This window comes from Nicotiana tomentosiformis, chromosome 2, assembly GCF_000390325.3.
Source record: "Nicotiana tomentosiformis chromosome 2, ASM39032v3, whole genome shotgun sequence".
Taxonomy (NCBI): domain Eukaryota; kingdom Viridiplantae; phylum Streptophyta; class Magnoliopsida; order Solanales; family Solanaceae; genus Nicotiana; species Nicotiana tomentosiformis.
In genome coordinates this window covers 29474869-29497113 of record NC_090813.1, presented here as the reverse complement: position 1 = coordinate 29497113, position 22245 = coordinate 29474869, and the positions used below count along the sequence as shown (strand labels likewise).

The 22245-nt window shown below is 36.2% G+C and overlaps 2 protein-coding genes across 3 annotated transcripts; both read right to left on the bottom strand.

The window, feature by feature from the left end:
* Positions 1–15574: 15574 nt before the first annotated feature.
* LOC138904535 (uncharacterized) lies at positions 15575–16438 on the bottom strand. The gene has a single exon (XM_070193041.1). The coding sequence runs from the start codon at positions 16436–16438 to the stop codon at positions 15575–15577; it is 864 nt and encodes a 287-aa protein (XP_070049142.1).
* Positions 16439–18925: 2487 nt separating this feature from the next.
* Positions 18926–20874, bottom strand: LOC104117270 (transcription factor MYB1-like). 2 transcript variants are annotated; one of them, XM_033661572.2, is made up of 4 exons: positions 20739–20874; positions 20404–20552; positions 20188–20317; positions 18926–19583 (listed from the first exon to the last, which is right to left on the bottom strand). In XM_033661572.2, the coding sequence occupies exons 2-4, from the start codon at positions 20534–20536 to the stop codon at positions 19067–19069; spliced, it is 780 nt and encodes a 259-aa protein (XP_033517463.1). In that variant the 5' UTR covers positions 20537–20552; positions 20739–20874; the 3' UTR covers positions 18926–19066. The 2 variants fall into 2 exon arrangements, with proteins under 2 accessions (XP_033517463.1, XP_009626596.1); XM_009628301.4 differs by having other exon boundaries at positions 20637–20849.
* Between the last annotated feature and the right edge of the window lie 1371 nt (positions 20875–22245).

The following is a 22245-nucleotide window of genomic DNA, read 5'->3' as shown; positions in this document are numbered from 1 at the left end:
GATGAGTGTGAAAATATTCAAGCATGGTCAAAAATTAAATGCTCACAACATGCCCCTCTTTGCTTGAAAACATGAAGAGTTTTCAGGCAAAGAAAAGATGAGCGATATGACTAATTTTTGGCCATACCATTATTCAAAATAGAAGAGATAAGAGAAAAGAGTGCGACCGAGTCTTGGTTTGGACAACCTACATATCTCAGGTATAAGGGAATCAAGTCGCGTGTAGTTCAAAAAGAGTGATGGAATGATGAGTTGGGGAGTCGAGTGAGGTTCCGTCGAGGCTCCGGTCTGTGGTCCTATTATTACATCAAAATCAAAAGAAACTAAACAAGTCAATCAGCTATGAGTTACAAGATTCCTATTTATAAATCTTCTACAACTTGATCTTGAATCTTCATGCAGACTCTGATTTGAACCTTGATGCTTGCTAGCTGCAGGTGCTAGTTCATTCTTCTACGGCTTTTTCTGATCAAAACGGAAAATGCAATGCTCGTGACCTCAGTCATGTCTTGAGAAGTCCATGTCCCTTCATCCGCTTCTGCATTTTGGATTCACTTATTTTTCTTTTTATTTTTTTATTTTGGATTGAGACTTCTTCTTCTGGTCACCTCGAAACATGTACCTCGAGGAAAAACCTGCTTAGACATCAAAAAAACCAACGAACAAAATTTTTATGCCTCAGTTTTCACTAGGAAAATTTTGTGAGTTATTTGTAACAAAACTATATACCACTTCATTATTGAAAGCGATAAAAGGGTTGGGAATGGTGTATCCTGAAAAGATCATGATGATTTTTTTATGGTGCTCTTTTATTGTCAAAAAGACGTCTCAACTAAAGATTGGTATATCTTATATTGGAAAAATGTGGCCATGGAATGATATACCCTATATTGGCAATGATATCAGGGAGTGGTATACCCTGCATTTAAGATCAAATCAACTAGGGAGTGGTGTACCCTATGTTGAAAAAATACAGCTAGGGATTGGTGTACCCTATACTGGTAAGGAGATCTGAGAGTGGTGTACCATGCATTTAAACTCATATCAACTAGGGAGTGGATACCGTATATTGGAAAACATAGATAGGGATTGGTGTACCTTATACTGGTAAGGAGACTAGGGAGTGGTGACCCTATGTCGGAAAACACAACTAGGGAATGGTGTACCCTGATACTGGTAAGTAAATGTAACCAGTGGTTGGTACCCTGTATTACAGAAAAAGAATGTAATCAGGGGTTGGTACCCTGTATTACTGAAAAGAAATGTAACTAAGGGTTGGCGCCCTGTATTACTGAAAAGAAATGTAATCAGGGGTTGGCACCCTGTATTACTGAAAAGAAATGTAATCAGGGGTTGGTATCCTGTATTACTGAAAAAAATCTAACTAGGGGTTGACGCCCTGTATTACTGAAAAGAAATGTAACCAGGGGTTGACGCCTTGTATTACTGAAAAGAAATGTAACCAGGGGTTGGCGCCCTGTATTACTGAAAAGAAAATATAACCAGGGGTTGGTGCCATATATTACTAAAAAGATATTGAATCCCCTGGGCGAAAAGGTTATACCTAGGTTAAACTACAAAAAACAAACCTAGGCGAAGAGTACTTCTACCCGGATATATGAGTTGGATCCCCCTAGGCGAAAAGGTTCTACCTAAGTTAAGCTACGGAAAGCAACCTGAGCGAAGAGTACTTCTACTCGGAACTGTAAGCTGGATCCCCCTAGGCGAAAAGGTTCTACCTGGGTTAAGCTACGAAAAATAAGCATAGGCGAAGAGTACTTCTACCCAGAACTATGAGCTAGATCTCCCTGGGCGAAAAGGGTCTACCTGGGTTAAGCTATGTAAAACATCCTGATAGAAGAGCACTTCTACCCGGAACTATGAGCTGGATCCCCTAGACGAAAAGGTTCTACCTGGGTTAAGCTACGTAAAACATCCTGAGCGAAGAGTATTTCAACCCGAAACTATGAGCTGGATCCCCCTAGGCGAAAAGGTTCTACCTGGGTTAAGCTACGTAGAACATCTTGAGCGAAGAATATTTCTACCCGGAACTATGAGCTGGATCCTCTTAGGCGAAAAGGTTCTACCTGGGTTAAGCTATGTAAAACATCCTGAGCGAAGAGTACTTCTACCCGAAACTATGAGCTGGATCCCCCTAGGCGAAAAGGTTATACCTGGGCTAAGCTACGTAAAACAAGCCTGGGCGAAGAGTACTTCTACCCGGATTTATGAGCTGGATCCCCCTAGGCGAAAAGGTTCTACCTGGGTTAAGCTGCGTAAAACACCCTAAGCGAAGAATACTTCTACTCAAAACTATGAGCTGGATCCCCCTAGGCGAAACGGTTCTACCTGAGTTAAGCTACGTGAAACTCCCTGATCGAAGAGTACTCCTACCCGGAACTATGAGCTAGATCCCTCTAGGCAAAACGGTTCTACCTGAGTTAAGCTACGTAAAATAACCTGAGCGAAGAGTACTTCTCAGAACTATGAGCCGGATCCCCTAGAAGAAAATGCTCTACCTAGGTTAAGCTACGTAAGATAAGCCTTGGCGAAGAGTACTTCTACCCAGAAATAGGAGCTGGATCCCCCTAGGCGAAAAGGTTCTACATGGGTTAAGTTATGTAAAACAAGCCTGGGCGAAGAGTACTTCTACCCGGAACTATGAGCTAGATCCCCCTATGCAAAAAGGTTCTGCCTGGGTTAAGCTACGTAAAATACCCTGAGAGAAGAATACTTCTACCCGGAACTATGAGCTGGATACCCCTAGGCAAAACGGTTCTACCTGAGTTAAGCTACGTAAAACATCCAGAGCGAAAAGTACTTCTACCCGGAACGATGAGCTGGATCCCCCTAGGCGAAAAGGTTCTACCTGGTTTAAGCTACACAAAACATCCTGAGCGAAGAGTACTTCTACCCGAAACTATGAGCTGGATACCCCTAGGCGAAAAGGTTCTACCTGGGTTAAGCTATGTAAAATATCCTGAGCGAAGAGTACTTCTACCCGGAACTATGAGCTGGATCCCCCTAGGCGAAAAGGTTCTACCTGGTTAAGCTACGAAAATAATATGTATTAACAATAGTGATGCATGCTAAAAATAAAAGAAAATGGAGATTTCGCGGAAACTTACATTTGGTGACATTCGTCCTTTAAGAATTGCCATTCGGCACTGCTTTGTTCCTGCTTCAAAACAAAGAAAAATTGTGAGTTTTAAAAGTGGTGGTCGGTGTGTGGCCTTGATGTCTTGGAAGCTTGGCTTTGTGCCCATCTTCTTTTGATGATGATTACAACCTACCACTAGATGTTTCCTGAATACAACTTACATTTCTGGCCCCGGAGAGCCTTTGACTTTTCAAACTTTTACATGACGGTTGGTCGCGTGAGACTTAACCTTTTCAACTTTATTTTGCCTTTGTGGCATTTCACTTTCAACATCTTTCCTCCAAAACTTTTAATTTCTGAGAATTGGGGAACCTTTGGCTTTTCAAACTTTACCAAAACGATTAGCCACTTGGGACTTAACATTTTCAACTTCATGTTTTCCCTGTAGGTACTTTCAATATGATTTCCTCCTTTCGAGAGTTTTTGATTTCAAAGCATTAGCCACCATGGCCAGTTGGGGTTGACTTGATGCCCCTGCCGAGGTTGGGTGCCTTTTTAATGTATCCATTCGCTTCAAACGAGAGCCCTATAATAGGTCTTACCATCCTTTCTTTGCCTTTATTTTTGACAAGAAGTTATACCGAAAGGAATTCAAAGAAAACAACAATGGAATGGAGAATGAGTTTAAACAAAAGGTGTCCCGTTCGGGGAACAGAAATTAAAGAAGGACTTATCTGGGAGTACATGCGGACTTCAATGAATATGACATGCCTTTTGGACTGGATGCCTGATCTATGTAAACTGTTCGACTCTCAGCAATTCAACACAACTTTTGCCTTGAAATCGAGAAACCTTGCCCGGGACCCTGTCAATGTCAATGGCTGTGAAGATCCTCTGTTCGATCAATAGTGCTCTTTGCGGATTTTCACTAGCTGATCTCTCTCATTTCTCTTCTCGCCATCGCCTTACAGTACCCTTTGCAGGTTTTCACTAACAAGACTCTCATTTTTATTTTCTCTGCTCGGCATCGCCCTACAATGGTCGTGGGGTTTTTCACCAATAAGACTCTCTTATTTCATTTCTCTCATTTGGTTATATCAGGTCTAAGTAACTGTATCCTTCAATTCTTGAACATTCTCGTTGATTGATCGGAAGGACTTGAAAATGATTTGGGTAAAAAGGATTCAGATTGAATTACAACTTTGGAACCTTTAAGGCGAAACTATCGCCTAACCACTGTAACATCTGCCCCAGTTTCAGCTTTCGTTTTTAATTTTATTTTGGAAATATTAATTTTTATTTTAGTGTGACTGAACCCCAGAGAGAGGATGCCTACGTATCCTTTCGGAATCAAGTCGAACGTAGTTCAAGTCAACTTTGTTTTTTTGTTTTTTTTATTATTTTTGTTTTGTTTTGTTTTCTCTTTTTTTGTCCTTTCCTTTTCCTTTTTTTTCATTTTTCATTTTATTCTCTTTTGTCTCTATTTTTTTTTGTTTTTTTTTTCTCTTTTTTTTTTTTTTTTTCAATAACACTTTCAGGTTCCAAAGAGGGTAATCAAAGAAAAGTAACCGGTTCAAACGGTTTGCAAAGGGTTAATAGTGTTTGAGTAGTAAAAATAAAAGCCTTCGTCATCCCAATCAGAGAGCATTGAAGCTGCGTAAAGGGTCAAACATAATACCTTTTGACTGCATCTATTTGGAGTCAATATTCCTTTAGCTTCTTCATGATGTGGGAGGATACGTCTCAGAACGAATTGCCCCACTTCAAATTTCCTAGGCCGCACTTTCTTGTTGTAGGCACTGGCCATTCTTTGTTGGTACAACAACCCGTGACAAACTGCGGCCAATTTCTTTTCATCAATCAAAGTTAATTGTTCCAACCGGGTCTTGACCAATTCTTCATCCTCAATCTCGGCTTCAACAATGATCTGAAGAGAGGGAATTTCAATTTCTTTCGATTTCATTCGGACTTGGCTTAGGCCTACTGTTCCAATTCTTTGTTTCTTTTCTCACAAGTCATATCTTCAACACATTCTGCTTCTTGAATCATTATTTCGAGGTCTGACAGCATTTTAGGATCTAGTCACGAAGTCTGCAAGTATGTCATGTTATTAAAATCTGCATTAAAATAACTGAAAAGAGAATAAGAAAGGTGACAAGATTAAGAAAAAAAATATTCCTAGATAATGAAATATTAATTTCATTTGTTTTTTATTTATTTTTTTTATTTTTAAAGAGAGAAGGGTAAATCAGAAAGCAAAGCACTAAAGTAAAACATCCGGATTATACCCTAAAATAATTCAGATGCAGAAAAGATGGCAAGACCGGCTACCGAGACTCCCATCTAACAAAGAACTTTTCAGGTTTGGCGCCCATTTTTAGGTTTTTCTTCTATCTCGGCAATGGTTGCAATGGCCTTCAATGATAGATCAAATTCTCCATCATCACAGATCATTCCAACTATTGGCCCATTGGTGTGAGTAGGTAGAGGATTGTTCGTCATATTAGGAGCCTCTTCATCCCTAAAAATTATTGCCTTGACCTCGATGAAGTCTTCCATTGCTCTTTTAAGAGTCCAACAGTCTTCAATATCATGTCCCACTACTCCAGAGTGGTATTCCCATCTAGCATCAGCTTGGTGCGAGGGGGACTCGGGGTTTGGCCGGTTCGGGGTCACTGGCTACAACAGACCTAGCCCGATTAGCTTTTAAAACAAACATGAATATGATTCACAAATAGGGGTGAACTGATTCCTTCTGAAGGGCTCTCTTGGGCGAGGACTGTATTGGGGAATATTTGGTTGGAGATTATATGGAGTTTGGTAGGGACAGACATTTTTGGGATGTGGAGCTCGGGCCGCGTGTAAGGTTGCACGTTCATCACCGCATAGGGAGGCGGTGCCACGGCATAAGCATCATCTTGATGGGGACAATAGTGTTGATGGGGATAATATTGTTATGAAGCATGGGCCGTGTGTAACCATTTCTGCTTCGTCTATTGGAGGCTTTACCTTGGCGGCTTGCTCGCGCCATTTGACACCATATTCACAGAAACTTTTTGCGGTTTTTTTTTCCGCTCGATTTTCTTTCTTTCTTTTGTTCTTCAAAATTATTCGATTGAACCTGATGTGGGTTGCCTACGTATCATGTGGGAACATGAATCAAATCTTGCGTAGTTCGAGAATAACAGTAACAAAGTACATAAGCTAGATCCATTTTTTTGATTTTTTCTTTGGGAATTGTTGGAAAGAAGACTTCTTAAAGTAAAAAAAAATATTTTTTTGGATTTTGATTGATTTGTTTTTTAAATTTTTGGGAGAAAGACTTCTAAAGAAAGAAAAAACATATTTTCGGATTTTGATTTGATTTTTTTTTCGAATGAAAGACTTCGAAAAAGAAGGAAAATATTTTTGGATTAATTATTTTTTTGGATTTTTGGGAGGGCGGAACCAATGAGGTTTGCCTACGTATCTCACATCTGGTGAAAATCAGATCCGCGTAGTTCGATCAAAATAAATAAATAAAAATATTTTAAAAATTGTGATTTTACACATTAGAACCCTTCAATGCTCATGATGCAAATAAAGCGTAGCTACTAGTGATATTCACTGCTTGTGGCTTGTTCTTCTAAGTTTTCAAATCCTAAAAGAGATAGTATCTAAACCTGGCTTACCAGGGAGGACAACCCGAGTCGAGGAGCGTCAAGCGTCACCAGTAGTAGAACAACATTGGCTAGCTAACGGCTCTCCCGCCTAAACATATGTGACTGAATCCTTCACCAGAAGCTGGTAGGCTAACTGGCTTTATCTCAAGACAGAAATTTTATGATGCTGGTAGGCAAACACAACATAACTAACTATCAGAAGACTCAGAGGGGTGCGAGAGATAATACAATTTATATGTACAGTTCAACAATATCAAAGCGGTAAAAAATGGACAAGTAGCACATTTAGGCCCAAATAAATCACAATATATACAAAAATTAATAAAGCCAAATAAAGTCAATGTACAAGCTCAAATTCTTGAGAGATTCTCCAGCAGAGTCGCCAGAGCTGTCACATCCCTTTTTACCCCCCAAAAGATATGTGCTATGCATTGTTGTGGGTTAAGAGTTTTTCTAATTAAAGTGACAATTTTGAAATAGGAATTATTTTGTTATTCAGAGACGCCACTTGGAATTGATTTTTGGTGTTCCAAGTCGCCTTTTTATTTGAATCCCTAGTCAAAGGAAAGTTTGACTCTTTTATTATTGGTGTGAGAAAATAAAATCTAGATAAGAAATTTTGTTGACCGGAGAGAAGGTGTAAGGCATTCCCCGAGTCCCGTGGTTCTAGCACGGTCGCTTTATTGACTACAACTTGGCTTGAATTAATTTTAGATAAACTGTGATTTATTGGTTTCCATATTTTATCTATCCGCTTTTAATTATTAAAATATGAAATTATCTTTGAAATGTACCAGTGTGTGAATCCGTTTTGTTTATTGTGTCAAAATCATGTCACACGTACGTATACACAATTGATAGTATTTTATTATATTAAGATTGTTTTGTCCAAATTTGCGCGAACACATATTTCGATTTTAATTTTGAAAATCACAATTATACCACGCAAACATATACATAATCGCGATAAACTAATTAAAAGTGCCTAAAATACTCTAACGGTGTTCATTACTCTTCCTGAACTTTGAGATTATTGTAAAGTCATGGATATAGAATTTATTGTGGAAGAGTATGAGATTTAACTACTTTGGAATTAACTTTTTACGGAACATTCTTCATTAATTAAAAAATGGACTAAATTATATCAAAACCCAAATACTATCCGTAAATAGTAATTAGAACTTCATGAGCCCACTAATAAATGCACCAAATTATTTAAACAACTCTCGAAATGAAATGCATCAAACTAAACATACAATAACAAAAAGCTAAGAATAAATATGCAGTCAATAGTTGAGTTCAACCCATTAAATAAATATTCTTGCAAAATATAATATAAGTTGTGCCTATGGACCCACTTTTTCTTTTCTTTAATTTTTATTAAACAACAAATGATTATGTAACTATGAAAATTAAAAATTTGAAAATCAAATTTCTATCTCAAAAGGGTGAAACCATAAACGAATAGATCATCATCTACGCAACACTTGATTTAAGCAAAACATACGGCAGGTAATCTTCAAGCAAAAATCGACGCACAGATAGATCAATAACAAAGATTGAAGATAAGAGATTGGACATCTATTTGATTTCTTTGCAATTTGAGAAAAAGGACAAAAACAAATTCTGGAACTCGAAATCCAATTTCAACGCCTAGACCGATGGGGAAGCGACATCTAAGACACGAATGGAGCACCCAAACAGAACCTCGACGTTGACGGAAAACTTTGAACCCCAAGAAATCGCCACTATTTTAGACTGCTTCTCGGCGAAACCGGTAGCGGTTTGACCTGCTGTTTTCGGATTATTTCGGTGCCGTTTTAGCAGTATTTTTTTGCTATTTTATAGCTGATTTTTGCTGCTTTCTCGGCTATTTTTTTTTGTGATGGCTTATTGGAGAAGATGAAGGGGGTATTTACAAGTTGAATGCTAGAACTTTGGGGTGGTTTGAGGCATTTTTCAAGTCTTTTTGGGGCTATTTTTGCTAGGTTTCAGGGGCTGTTTTTCAGCACATTTTCAGCTGAAATGTTCGGCTAAGTTTGGGATAATTTTGGAGCTAGTTCGACGGAAATGATGGTGGTAAAGAGCTGGTTGTTTTTGGTGGGTTATTGGAAGAGATGAGGTGAGGAAGATGAGTGTATGATTAGGAAGAAGAAGAAGAGGAATACAGCTGCCCCCCCCCCCCCCTTTTCGTGTGTGTATTTTTGTGAGTCTCTGTGTTGTCCGTGAAGAAAATAGGGATATGAGGGTTGTGAGTAGATGGGACAAGTATGGGGGACAAGGAGTGGGGGATAAGGTAAAGTGAAGTGGGGACAAAGAGTGGGAGACAAAGAGCGGGAAGCAAAGGAAAGTGGAGTGAGGACACGCGTGGGAAGATGGTAGCGGAAAAGATGGAGTGAGAAGTGAGGTATTTGTGAGATGAGTGAGAAAAATTCAAGTATAATAAAAAATTAGGTACTCACAATATTCGGTCAATAAGATTTCAACACGTGACTTTCATTACTAGGATGCTTTCAAGAAGCAAGTGCAAAACACATTGTTAAGTACATATGGTGTACAGATCTTTCTTCCACGTTAATCGTTTAATTGTTAATTAATTGACAATTCGGACTACCCCTCGATCTCGTTCATTCGAACGTTTGCCGATAAAACCCACCATACAAATAATTTCGGACCATCTATTTAGAAGATAGAAGTATGTATATGACATTATGATATAATTTCATTACTGAAGAAGAAAACATTATTAGTTAAATTACTGATCAGTGATCACCTAAAGCATCTCTACACTTACCGACTAGTTATTACTTTATCAACTCCGGTTTAGGTGTATTTATTTTCTTTTTAGTTTATTTTAAAAACAAAAAATTATTTTCTAAATTTGAAAACAATTTAATGTTAACTTCTTATCTTTAACGAAAAGTTTTTATAATCACACAAATGTTATTGTAGGATTTGAGATCACATATTTCAAAAGTATTACAATCACAAAAATATTATGACATATTTAAGACCACAAACAAAAAAAACATATTTATTTCTTAAACTTCATGTCACATAGAAACGGAAGAGTAGTTACATCACGCACCATCTAAAGCTTCTCTACACTTTCGCTCGTCCAAAAACTTATCAATCACCTTATCACCGAGTAAGAAATCAAAAACTGGCAATGTTGTCCTCCCTTCAAACCCTCTCTATCAAAAATGGAAAAGGAGAGAAATAGACCATTGAGTACTCATATGGGATACAATGATACATTCTACCCCACTACATAGACAATTTTCATGACTTTGAGGAAACATATTTTTTAGCTTTATGCATCCGGCTTTAATCCAATTCTAAGAATTTGTATGGACGTACGTATCTATTTTTTCCGTCTCAAATTATATGTTATTTTGTTTTCTTTCACATGTTCCTTAAGAAAATACTATTATTTAGAAGGATTTTAGACTATTCTACCCTTACTAATTATGTAAATATAATTCCTCTTTATTAAATATTTATTCTATTTATGCGTTATTTTCATTTTCAAGAACAATTATTATTATTAAGGATAAAATAAAAAATAATAATTAATTTCATCTTGAACTTCTAAATAACAAATAATTTGATATTACTATTTTTAAAAATTACCATAGATAATTTGAGGCGGAGGGAGTACATTTATATCCTTATGTAGTGCCTTAAATATCATTATTTAACACGTACGTAGTCACCATTGCTAAATAACCGAACAGAAAATCGTCCAAATTTACTGCTTTAAAGGCAAGACCTTCAGATACAAATGTTACTGTCGCTGTTGCGTACTTGCAATAGTAAGTAAAACAAAAGGGACGCTTCATAAAAAAATTAATAATAATAATAGACAACCTACACGAAATACCTAATCCATATTAAAATTCAATCAAATACATCCAAAAACTGATTAAATCAAATATACTAATTATCTCTGAAAATAAAATTTAAAATAATTTCATAAACTTGAAGCTTCTTCAACCAAAGTCAGTAGCAATTATCTCATCTTTGAACGGTAAGGAAGAGCGAATTTGATATACTGTAAGGATGGTGCTGGAGTGGTAAATATTTTTTCATATTTAATCAAAAGTATCGAGTTCAAGTCATAAGTATAGAGTTGCCTTTGTTATGTAATGCTTGAAATTTTTCGGTGTGAATGCACATTTAATTAGATCCCAATACGAATACCAAATGAGATCCATTACTTTTAGAAAGAGAACGTATATATGGTGAGTAACTCATTTATCTTGATAGAGTTGTATATATGATGAGTAATTCACTTATCTTAAAACAACAACAACAACCCAGTATAATCCCACTAGTGGGGTCTGGGGAGGGTAGTGTGTACGTAGACCTTACCCCTACCATGAGGTTGAGAGGTTGTTTCCAATAGAAACTCGGCATCCTTCCCTCCAAGAACTCCCCACCTTGCTCTTGGGGTGACTCGAACTCACAACCTCTTGGTTGGAAGTGGAGGTTGCTTACCATCAGAGCAACCCCTCTTGTCTTCACTTATCTTAACAGAATTCCGTTAATCACACCCACATAAAAGAATGCTTATCTCTAGGGGTGTCAAATGAACATGTTAGATTATATTGATTTTGGGTGGGTCAAATTGAATAAATGAGTCAAGATGGACAAAAAACAAAATTGAGTTATAGCCCAACCAACCATCTTCCCAACTCTTACCAAACTTTAATTAATATGTGTTATTCTTTCTTTTTTTGTTATGGTCATATATATAACATATCAATTCTTTAAGATATTTTAACAAAGTTGCTCATGGATCAATCTGAACTAAAAATCAGTCCAACTTTAAATTGGTTGAGATGAGCTGAGTCAAGACGAGTTGAGTTCAACAAATAGGTGGGTCAATGATCACCCCATCCTTGGACGGATTGGACGAGTACTTAAATGGGTTTGGGCTCAAAAATTGTCACCCGTACTTACCTCTCTCGAATGAATTCTAAGTTATTCATTAAAGAAAGGGATTTTTACCTAGCTATACTATAATAGAAACTTATTTACAACCTTTATTTAGGTTCCATACTAATTACTTTATATATCTATATTTACAAGTTATATACAAAATCATAAAAAAGAAAAAAATTCAAGATCCCTTAAATTTAGCCTATCAGTTACATGACACCCACCCCCATTTCCGATAATCCCTACATTTAAGATTATGTTCCCTTTTCAAAGGATTTAAAAAATATTTTCTCTCTTAATAATCACCCAAAATCACTCTTAACTTCTTATACCCGATGTTATCCCCCCAAAATTTACTACTAGAAATTCGGTAAAAACCGACCAAAGTTGGTCTGTAATGGCCAATAACCGACCAAAATATGGCCATTTACGTGTGGACGGTATTTTAGGGGTCGGAAAGGAATACCGACCAAAGTTGGTCGGAAATTACCGACCAACTTTGGTCGGTCAATTAAATTCAAAAACAAAAATATTGCAAAATAAACCGACCAAAGTTGGTCGGTATTTTAATTATGTAACCAAAAGATTTACCATCTGGGAATCGAACCGGGGTTTGTACTGTGGCAAGATACTAATCTACAACTAGACCATTGGTGCATTTTATTTTAAGACTGTCTTTTATTTGATGTATACTCTTTAATTGTATTTTCGCATAAAAATAACCGATCAAAGCTGGTCGGTTTATTTAAATGACCGGCCGAATTAAACCGACCAATTTTGGTCGGTTTTTTAAATATTAATTTTTATTTATTTTAATTGAAAAATCGACCAAAGTTGGTCGGTTTCTTGAAAAATAAATTTTGCGGGACTCAAAAATAGTTTCCCGCATTTTTGCGCCAAAGAAAACCGACCAAAGTTGGTCGGTTTCGCAAAAAAAAATTAAAAAATAAAATATTTTGAAAAACTGACCTGGTCGGTCGATCTTGGTCGGTTTTTGCCGAATTTCTAGTAGTGATTATCGATTCTTTTCTTTTTCCCTTTTCCAAAGCTTTTCAAACCCAATTTTTCTCTTTCTTACTAATCACCCAAAATTTCTCTTTCTTATTGATAGATACAATGCAAACGAAATTCGGAATACTATTTTAGAATCAAGTTGTGGGTAAGTTTTGAATCTTGTTTTATTTCTTTCTAAAATCTTTATTGTATGTGACTTGTATATGATACATCAATACACTAAACAATACTTGATATAATACTAATACAATTATAGTACGATTGTATTAGATTTTTAGTGTAGAGTTGTGATTGAAACTTGAAGAAGATAAAGATCATAATTGTATTACAATTTTTCAGAAATGTATCACGATTGTATTATAATTGTATATATATCATAATTGTTGAAGGAATTGTATTTTAAATGTGTGATAGTTGTATATTCATTGTATATTGTTACGAGCAGTTGTGAGTTCGTGACGAATTTTACAATTTGTATCACAAATATATAATAATTATATATTAATTTATTAGTATTGTATCGGGTATTATTTTGGGTATTAATATACCATATACAAGTTAGATACAATTATGATACAAATATGATACAATTATGTTTTAGGCATTGATGTATCTGATACAATTCAAATACAATTATGTTACAGTTATCATACAATTATCATACAATTCCTGAATATTTCTTCATTTTCAGTGTTGTCCAATCTCCCAGCAAAAGAACGATACAATTGATGATTTTTTAATAATATAAAGCTGTTGGCAATGGTGGGAAGAGAGAAGATGGAGATTCTGGGCGTAAATTAAGGTATTTGATGTAAAAGAAGAAGGAGAGAGAAGATGAGAGGGAAAAAAAGAAAAGGATGTAATTGAATCCCTTAATTGAAGCCACTAATAATGGGGTGAGAGCCTTTTAATGAGCAATCTACATAATTTATAAGAAAAACCTAGATACTTATTAAAAACTACAAAACATAGAGAAGATAGGTAATTAAGTTTCTAATATAGTATAATTAGGTAAAAAGTTTCTGAAGAAAGCTGAGCTACATAGCCATGCAAGCTGAGTTATAAACTTCAACAATGGAGGAATGATAACAGAGGAAAGAAACGAGAAAGAGAGAATTAGTTTTTTATTTTCACTAACTAATAAACTGTACACATCTATTTATACTTGAGCTAAAACACTAACTATCTAACTAATACTCGTTACTTAATCTAACAACCTCCTAACAATAATTAAAAACTCCACAACTAACTAACACACATGACTGTCACGTGCTCACTTCTTAACCACCTCAATACTCCCCCTCAAGCTGGTAGGTGCAAAGATGTTGAGCACTCCCAGCTTGGACATCAAGAATTCATGATGCTGTCTTGCAAGCCCTTTAGTGAGTATATCTGTTATTTGATCTCTCGATCCTACATGTACTGTTCTGATCTTCCCCTTTTGAATTTTTTCTCTAATGAAATGACAATCTATTTCAATATGTTTTGTTCTCTCATGATATACTGGATTTGCTATTATCTGCAATGCAGCTTTACTATCACAATGCAGCAAAACTGGCAATTCTACCTCTGCTCCCAGCTCCTTGAACATCCTTATTAGCCATACCAACTCTGAAACTACTGAAGCCATACTTCTGTACTCTGCTTCTGCTGAGCTCTTGGATATTGTACTCTGCTTTTTTGACTATGCAATTAATGAATCTCCATATTTCACAATAAAATATGTTACAGATTTTTTTGTGTTTGGACAAGATGCCCAATCAGCATCACAAAATGCAGTGAATGTGTTCTTCTTGTTGGTGCTCATCATGATGCCTAATCCTGGTTCTCTCTTCACATATTTGACTACCCTTACGGCTGCTTCCCAATGTGACTTCTTTGGATTTTGCATAAATTGACTAAGTGTCTGAACAACAAAAACAATGTCCAACCTTGTCAATGTTAGATACAACAACTTCCCAATCAGCCTTAAATACCGTCCATTGTCTTCTAGTGGCTCATCACTACCTGATCCCGTAATTTCATCCAGTTCAGTAGTTGTGAGCTTCTGATTGCAATCCAAAGGTGTCCAACTTGGCTTAGCTGCACTTAATCCCATTTCTGATATCATCTCCAAGTTATACTTTCTTTGGTTCATCATGATTCCTTTGTGAGACCTATAGAACTCAATGCCCAAGAAATATTTCAGATCCCCCAAATCCTTAAGCTTGAAGGTCTGATATAATTGCTTCTTTGTTTCCTCCATAAGCACCAGATCATTATCAGTTATTAGCATGTCATCCACATATACAATGATGACAACTATTTTTCTGTCTTGCTTCTTTGTAAACAAGGAATAATCTAGAGAACTTTGCACAAATCCTTGATGAATAAGTGCTTCCGTTAATTTGACATTCCACTGCCTGCTTGTTTGTTTCATCCCATATAGGGATTTGACAAGCCTGCATACCTTGCCTTCATTCTCCCTCTGGCTGACAAATCCCTCATGCAGCTTCATGTATACTTCATCATAGAGGTCCCCTTGAAGGAAAGCATTATATACATTCATTTGATGTATATGCCACCCTTCAGTAGCTGCAATAGAAATCACTGCTCAGATAGTAACCATTTTTACAATTGGAGAAAATATTTCATGGTAGTCCAAGCCTTATTTCTGGCTATATCCCTTAGCTAACAAGCATGCTTTGAACCTCTCAATATCTCTATTGGCTTTGTAATTTACCTTGTAAACCCATATGCAACCTATATGAGTCTTTCTTGCCGGTAATGCCACTAATTCCCATGTCTTGTTGTCTTCTAAGGCCTGAACCTCTGCCTTCATTGCTTCAATCCACCTCTTATCTTTGGATGTTTCCTAGAATGTCTTAGGTTCAACAACAGCTGAAAAGGCTCCCAAATAGTTCTGATAAACTGGCTTCAATCCATCATAACAAACATAATTAGAAATGGGATAAGGTTTAGGTGACTGATTTAGTGCAACTGCAGTCACATAGTCAGTCATCCAAACATGCACTCGTTTGTCTCTAGTGGACTTTCTAGTACCCTCTATATCATGGCTTGGTACTTCATTAGTTATTTGTTCTGTCTCCCCATTAGTGACATGTTGGTGATGAACATGATCTGTCAAGGTCATGCTTTCTTCCTCATCAGTTGCTCCTGTAATATCATCAAGAACAACCTGCTTCTCAATATTGAGAACCGGTGCATGGATTGTTGCATCAAGTGGTGAGGCCATTGCTGCATCATGTGCTGCAAACTCCATGACTACAAACAGATGTTGCTTCCCTTGTCTCTTATACTTGAAAGAAAATAAGGACTCTTTGAAGATAACATCCCTATTTACAACAAAAAAAAAAAGACATTGCTTAGACAAATCATACAAGATATAACCCTTTGTGACTTCTGAATAGCCCATTAAAGCTGTTGTTGTTGCTCTAGCTTCAAACTTGTCATGAACATTCATTCTCTTTGCAAAACACAGACAACCAATAGTCCTTATATGTTCAATGTTTGGCTTCCTCTTGTGAAACACTTCAAAAGTACTTTTCCCTGCCAATACACTTGATGGTAATTTATTAATGACATACACTGCTTCCAGCACATAGTGTCCCCAAAATCTCAGAGGTATGTGTCCTTGAAACCTCATTGCTCTTGCTATCTCTAACACATGTGTGTGCTTTATTTCAGCAATTCCATTCTGCTGAGATGTAGAACACATATCCTCTGATGAATGATTCCATTCGATTGGAACAACTTGCTATATACCTCATTTAAAAATTCTGTCCCATTATCAATTCTAATCATCCTGTCTTGTCTATTGAACTGAGTCTGAACTAACTTTAAAAAGTTTCTCAGTAAAATCAATATATCACTTTTCAATTTCAACAAGTAAACCCAAGTCATTCTTGAATGATCATCAACAATTGTCAAAAATAGTTTATTGCCATCAAAGGTTTGCACAACATATGGTCCCCATACATCAATATGTAACAAGTGAAACATATCTTCAACTCTGTTACTACTTATGCTAAATGGCAGCCTATAATGTCTAGCTAAAGGTCTTTACAATCATCATAGACTAATAAAAAAAGTTGCTTTAGTGCTCCTGCTGGAGCATGCCCAAGCCTTCTACGCTAGAGTCCAATGTCCAGGTCTGCCTTCTTTGCAGTCAAACCTTGAATTATTCCTTTATTATTCCTAGTAGTTGTTTGTGGCAATAGATAAAGGCCTCTCCTCTTCTTACCAATCACCTTCACCTTCCCACTGCAAAGGTCCTGAAGTAGATAAAAATCAGGATAAAAAGCTGCACAATAATTTAACTCCTTTGTGATCTTAGATATTGACAACAAATTATACTTGAACTCAGGTAAGTATAACACATTATCAATTCTCCCTGTATTTGCTATATTACATGATACCATATGAGTTACATTTGATACTTCTCCATTAGGCAAGTGTACTTTCTTTGTATGCATTCCCGCTTCTTCCAATTTGTTTTCTAACATGTCCAAATTAGAACTCATGTGGTTTGTAGCCCCAGTATCTACAATCCATTCTTGATTATTATCATCAGCGAAGAAAGCACTAATACTACCTGCCATATTAGCTGAGGCTCCTGGCACATTCTCCTTATTGAGCAGCCTGAGAATTTGGTTATACTGTTCTGGTGTGAAATGTGAAATCTGAGGAACTCTGAAAGTGTCTTGACCTCTTCCTGCTGCAGCCTGTAGCTTAAGTTCCCCTGCCATTGCATTGTGAGCTGTATTGCCTACAAACATTTTTTTGAACTTGAAATCATTAGGGTACCCAATCTATTTGTAGCATCCTTCTCTAGTATGCCCCTTCACTTTGCAGTAATCACAAAACATATTATAATTCTTCCTAGGCTTCTCATTATTGAATCATTTTGTTGTTAACAAACATGTCATCTCAGCATTGTCACCAGGAACTACTGCATTTGCCATACTTATTTGGCTTTCTCTTTCCATCAGCATAGAATGGGCCTTATTCATAGTTGGAAGTGGATCCATCATCATGATCTGCTCACGTGCTTGTTCATACGTTTCATTAAGCCCCATAAGGAACTGCAATAGCTTATGCCTACGTATAAAAACCTCATACTCGCTTGACTTTGGACAATCACAACCAGGAGCTGGTGCCAAACAGTAAATTTCAGCCCAAAGTTCACGTAACTTTGAGAAATAAGTTGCAATTAAACTTGTTCCTTGACTTGCAGTAGCTATAGCCCTGTGTAACTAGAGAATTTTAGAACCATTGACTTTATCAAATCTCTCCTTCAAGTCCTTCGAAACAGCACATGCATTTGAGGAATACACAATTCCACTTAGCAAATCACTCGATACACAGTTCATTATCCATGAGAGAACAATCGCATTGCATCTCTCCCACAGATCTATCAAATTCGTACCGTAATCTTCCTTCTTACAGGTGCCTTCAATGAATCCTATTTTGTTGCGACCTAATATCGCAATACGCATTGCCCTACTCCACACAGAGTAATTGTCTAATCCTGTTCATTGCAGCAAAATTAGAACAACTCCTGAATTGTCCGTCGAGTGTAGAAATAAAGGATGATTGTGACTTAGATTTTCTGGTAATGTATTATCAACAGTCGCCATTTTATGATCTCTTCAATCCGTGCCCTAGATTCACAGAAAAGAAGATCAAACTACAGAATAAAATTGAATCGCGGAAACTAAGCTAAGATCGATGAGCTTAGGTCCATATTAGTAGCCTCTCTGCTCTGATACCATGAAAAAAGCTGAGCTACACAGCCATGCAAGCTGAGTTCTAAGCTTCAGCAATGGAGGAATGATAACAGAGGAAAGAGACGAGAAAGAAAGAATTAGTTTTTTTTTATTTCTACTAACTAATAAACTGTACGGTACACATCTATTTATACTTGAGCTAAAACACTAACTATCTAACTAATACTGGTAACTTAATCTAACAACCTCCTAACAATAAATAAAAACTCCACAACTAACTAACACACATGACTGTCACGTGCTCACTTCTTAACCATCTCAATAGTTTCTTTCCACCTTCTATTCTTTTTTTTCTTTTCTTCTTTTCCTTTCTCTAGTTTTTCTTTCTTCTTTGTCTTCATCTATTCTTTAATTTTCCAGCAACTATCTATGCGAGCTTGATATTGACGTACATATATTTTTGTTACTTTAAATGATCGATCCAAATCCAAGAGACAGAACATTAATTAAAATAGTGATAGATGATACAAGAGAGGGAATTGGGCCTAGCTACTTATACTTGGGATACAAAGTACAAACCCTATTACAAGTTTACCATACCATTTATTAAACCTAAGCTAATCAAGTAGATCCCATAGGTCAATATCAACAGAAAAGTTATCCCAATTACCACTTTGTCCTTCTTGCATGCAGTTGCTTTCACCATTTATAGGTGGTGATATTTCCTCATGCAATAAACTTAGTAACTTATTATTTTCCTCAAAGTTGATGCTCCCAACTACTGCTGCTGTTTCCTCAATTTCATTACAGTTATCTAATAAACTAGTCCACCATTGAATTCCGTCGTCTGTCGGTGCGTCGCCTGTTGGCTTCTCACAAATATTAATTTCTTTGTTGCCTTCTTCCTTGTGTATAGTTTTTCTGATACTTCTGTTGCTGCACAAAGAAACATTTTTTGCACTTGAGAAGGTCCGAGGTCGAGGTCTTACAGTGGTTTTCTCGGTTATCTTAAGGATTCTGCGCTTTCTATCTTGTCGCTGAGGAGGAATTAACTTCCTCTGAAGGTGAGTGTTCCAGTAGTTTTTCACATCGCTTGCTGTTCTTCCCGGAAGTCTACCCGCAATAAGCGACCATCTAAGACAAAAAAAGATAACATCAAATACGCACAACTTTGTATGCAGCATAAGTTCTTGGTTATGCTCAAGAAAAAAAGAAGATGTTACGTTCTTGGTTATGCAGGGAAATCTTTTAATTATTCCCTCTGTTTTATTTTATATACTGGTGTTTGACAGGAACTGAAACTTAAGAAAGAAATAAAGATTTTGACACATACCAAAAGTATCCTAAGAATGTGATATCATGATATTCCTATACTTATACGACCATGTTCATTCAGCGCGGCGGATGCAATATTTTCACTAAGCGAGTTCAACATCTATAATGTATGCAAAAAAGAAATGACCTTATATATATAATGTGATTTTCCAAGCTAGGGTAAACCCCCTCCACTGCTCTAACTCCACCCATGTGTTCATTAACGGTATGATATATAAAAAAAGGCAGTATGGTGTACTATAAACTCCTGCTATGCGCAGGGTTTGGGAAAGGGCTGGAGCACAAGGGTCTATTGTACGCAGTCTTATCCTACACTTCTGCAAGAGGCTGTTTCCATGCTTCGAATTCGTGACCTCCTAATACGAGAGATTATGGCCATTAAAGTGTTTGAATATGTACTTACCTGTAGCCTAGAAGCTTATGAAGCCTCAAAATGAGATCTATTTCATCCGAAGAGAAGTCACCTCTCTTAATATGTGGTCTTAGATAATTCAGCCACCTCAGTCTACAACTTTTCCTACATCTATTCAGACCTGCATGTATATAATCATATTATTTAAAGAAATATAACTCATAAAACCATGCAAATAATAGTTTATTATAGTGAGATTTATTTTACCAGCTCTAATGGGGACTTGATGCCACTTTCCTTCTCCGTACATTTCGACACATCTTCTCAAGAGAAGATCTTCTTCTTCGGTCCATGCACCTTTCCTCACTCCAGACGACTTAGTAATAGTAGTAGTATTCATGATATGTTTCACAGTACTGCAAATCAATCCAAAAAGAAAAAGAGAATTCCAATGATTGAGTTTAGACTTTAGACAAAGCACGTGAAAGAAAAAAAATAACCTTTCGCGGGGTTCGAGAAAAGACGGATCTCAAGGGTCTTGTACGTAGCCTTAACCTTTCGAACTCGTAACTTTATGAATAAAGCACACAACTAGGAAAGACCTTTTACGTTCGAGCTGTTGGCCTGTTCGCTAGATTGCTCTGTTTCTATAATTTTGTAAGTCATATTTCCACCTTTTTCAGTCTCTCTATATAGACACGATTGGAGATTACAAGGCCTTCTAAAACACAGAACGTGGAGTTACGCTAATCACTAGAGGCTTTTCATGCAACGTGCTGAGTAGTAAATTGCACTGTCGTTGTCAACTTAAAAAGTCCATATCGATAGGGACCCCTAGCTCTCTCCTTGGCAGTAGACACTGTTCTCTTTCACTTCTTTCACTGTCCGTTTCACTATTAAGTGGAGTATTACTTTTACTAACTCTTTATACATTGAACTATATGATATATAAAGAAATAACTAATGCAAAATTAAAGAAAATAAAACACTAGATCCTCTTGTTTGGCATTGAAAAAATCAATACTGTTTCTTGACATGCGGCAGATGTGTCACTGTACAGCTGCTTTCAAAATAATAGTCAAAAAATATATAATTTTTTATATATATTTTTGTATATATATATGTTAGGTATGTTATATATAAAAATTATATAAATTTTATACATTTTTTAAGCTACCTAATAAATAGTTTTTGAGGTGGGCTAAAAATTAAAAAAACCCTAGAAAGTATCCACGAAGAAAGTTCTTTAGCCCCATGTTTGCAAAAGGCAAAGGTACTATAGGATCATTAAAGGATAGTATATAACAACCGACAATTAGGAGCGTTACAAGTGTACGAGCAGAGATTTCTTTTAAAAAATAAATTCTATTGCATAAAGCAAAAGGAAACATCGGGTTCAAGTCCCGGGTATGTAGTCGCCTTTAATAGCGAGTATTTTACCTTCCATAGTAGGATTTTTCCCGAATCCAAATTAATCGGATTCCAAAACGAGTACTTAACCGCAAATGAGAAACCAAAACAAAAGAAAAAATAAAAATTATGGAAATATAACAATGTCGCACTGAAATTAGAAAATACAAACTTAATCTGTATTTTTAAATTTGAAATGAAAATAACTGCTAAAGAAAATAGTAGTCCCTCGTTTTACTTTCATTAAACTATAAGATAACTTATTTTAATGTTCTAATTAACGGCATGCTTTTATAAATTGATAAATAACAATAAACGTAAAAACACATTAAATAAAAAAAATAAGTAAATAATTTATTGAAATACTAACAAAAGAAGAACTAATAACCTTACTTGTCAAAAGGACATAATCACCTGTTTAAAAATTAAAACGACATATAATACACACGAATTTGTATTTGAAAAATAACTATGCTCAAACAATTTCTATCTAAATACACAATGGTATAAGTTACAAGCAATATACTTGTGAGTTGTGAGCATTTGAATACTCCCTTCCTTTCAATGAACCCATTTGATTGAGTGCGAAGTTTAAAAAATTTGTGATTGATTTGGACAGGACGAAAGATAGATGTCGAGACGCGAGATTCTTTTTCCCAAATTGGCTTTATTTACTTCTGTTAGGTCTATATCGAAAAG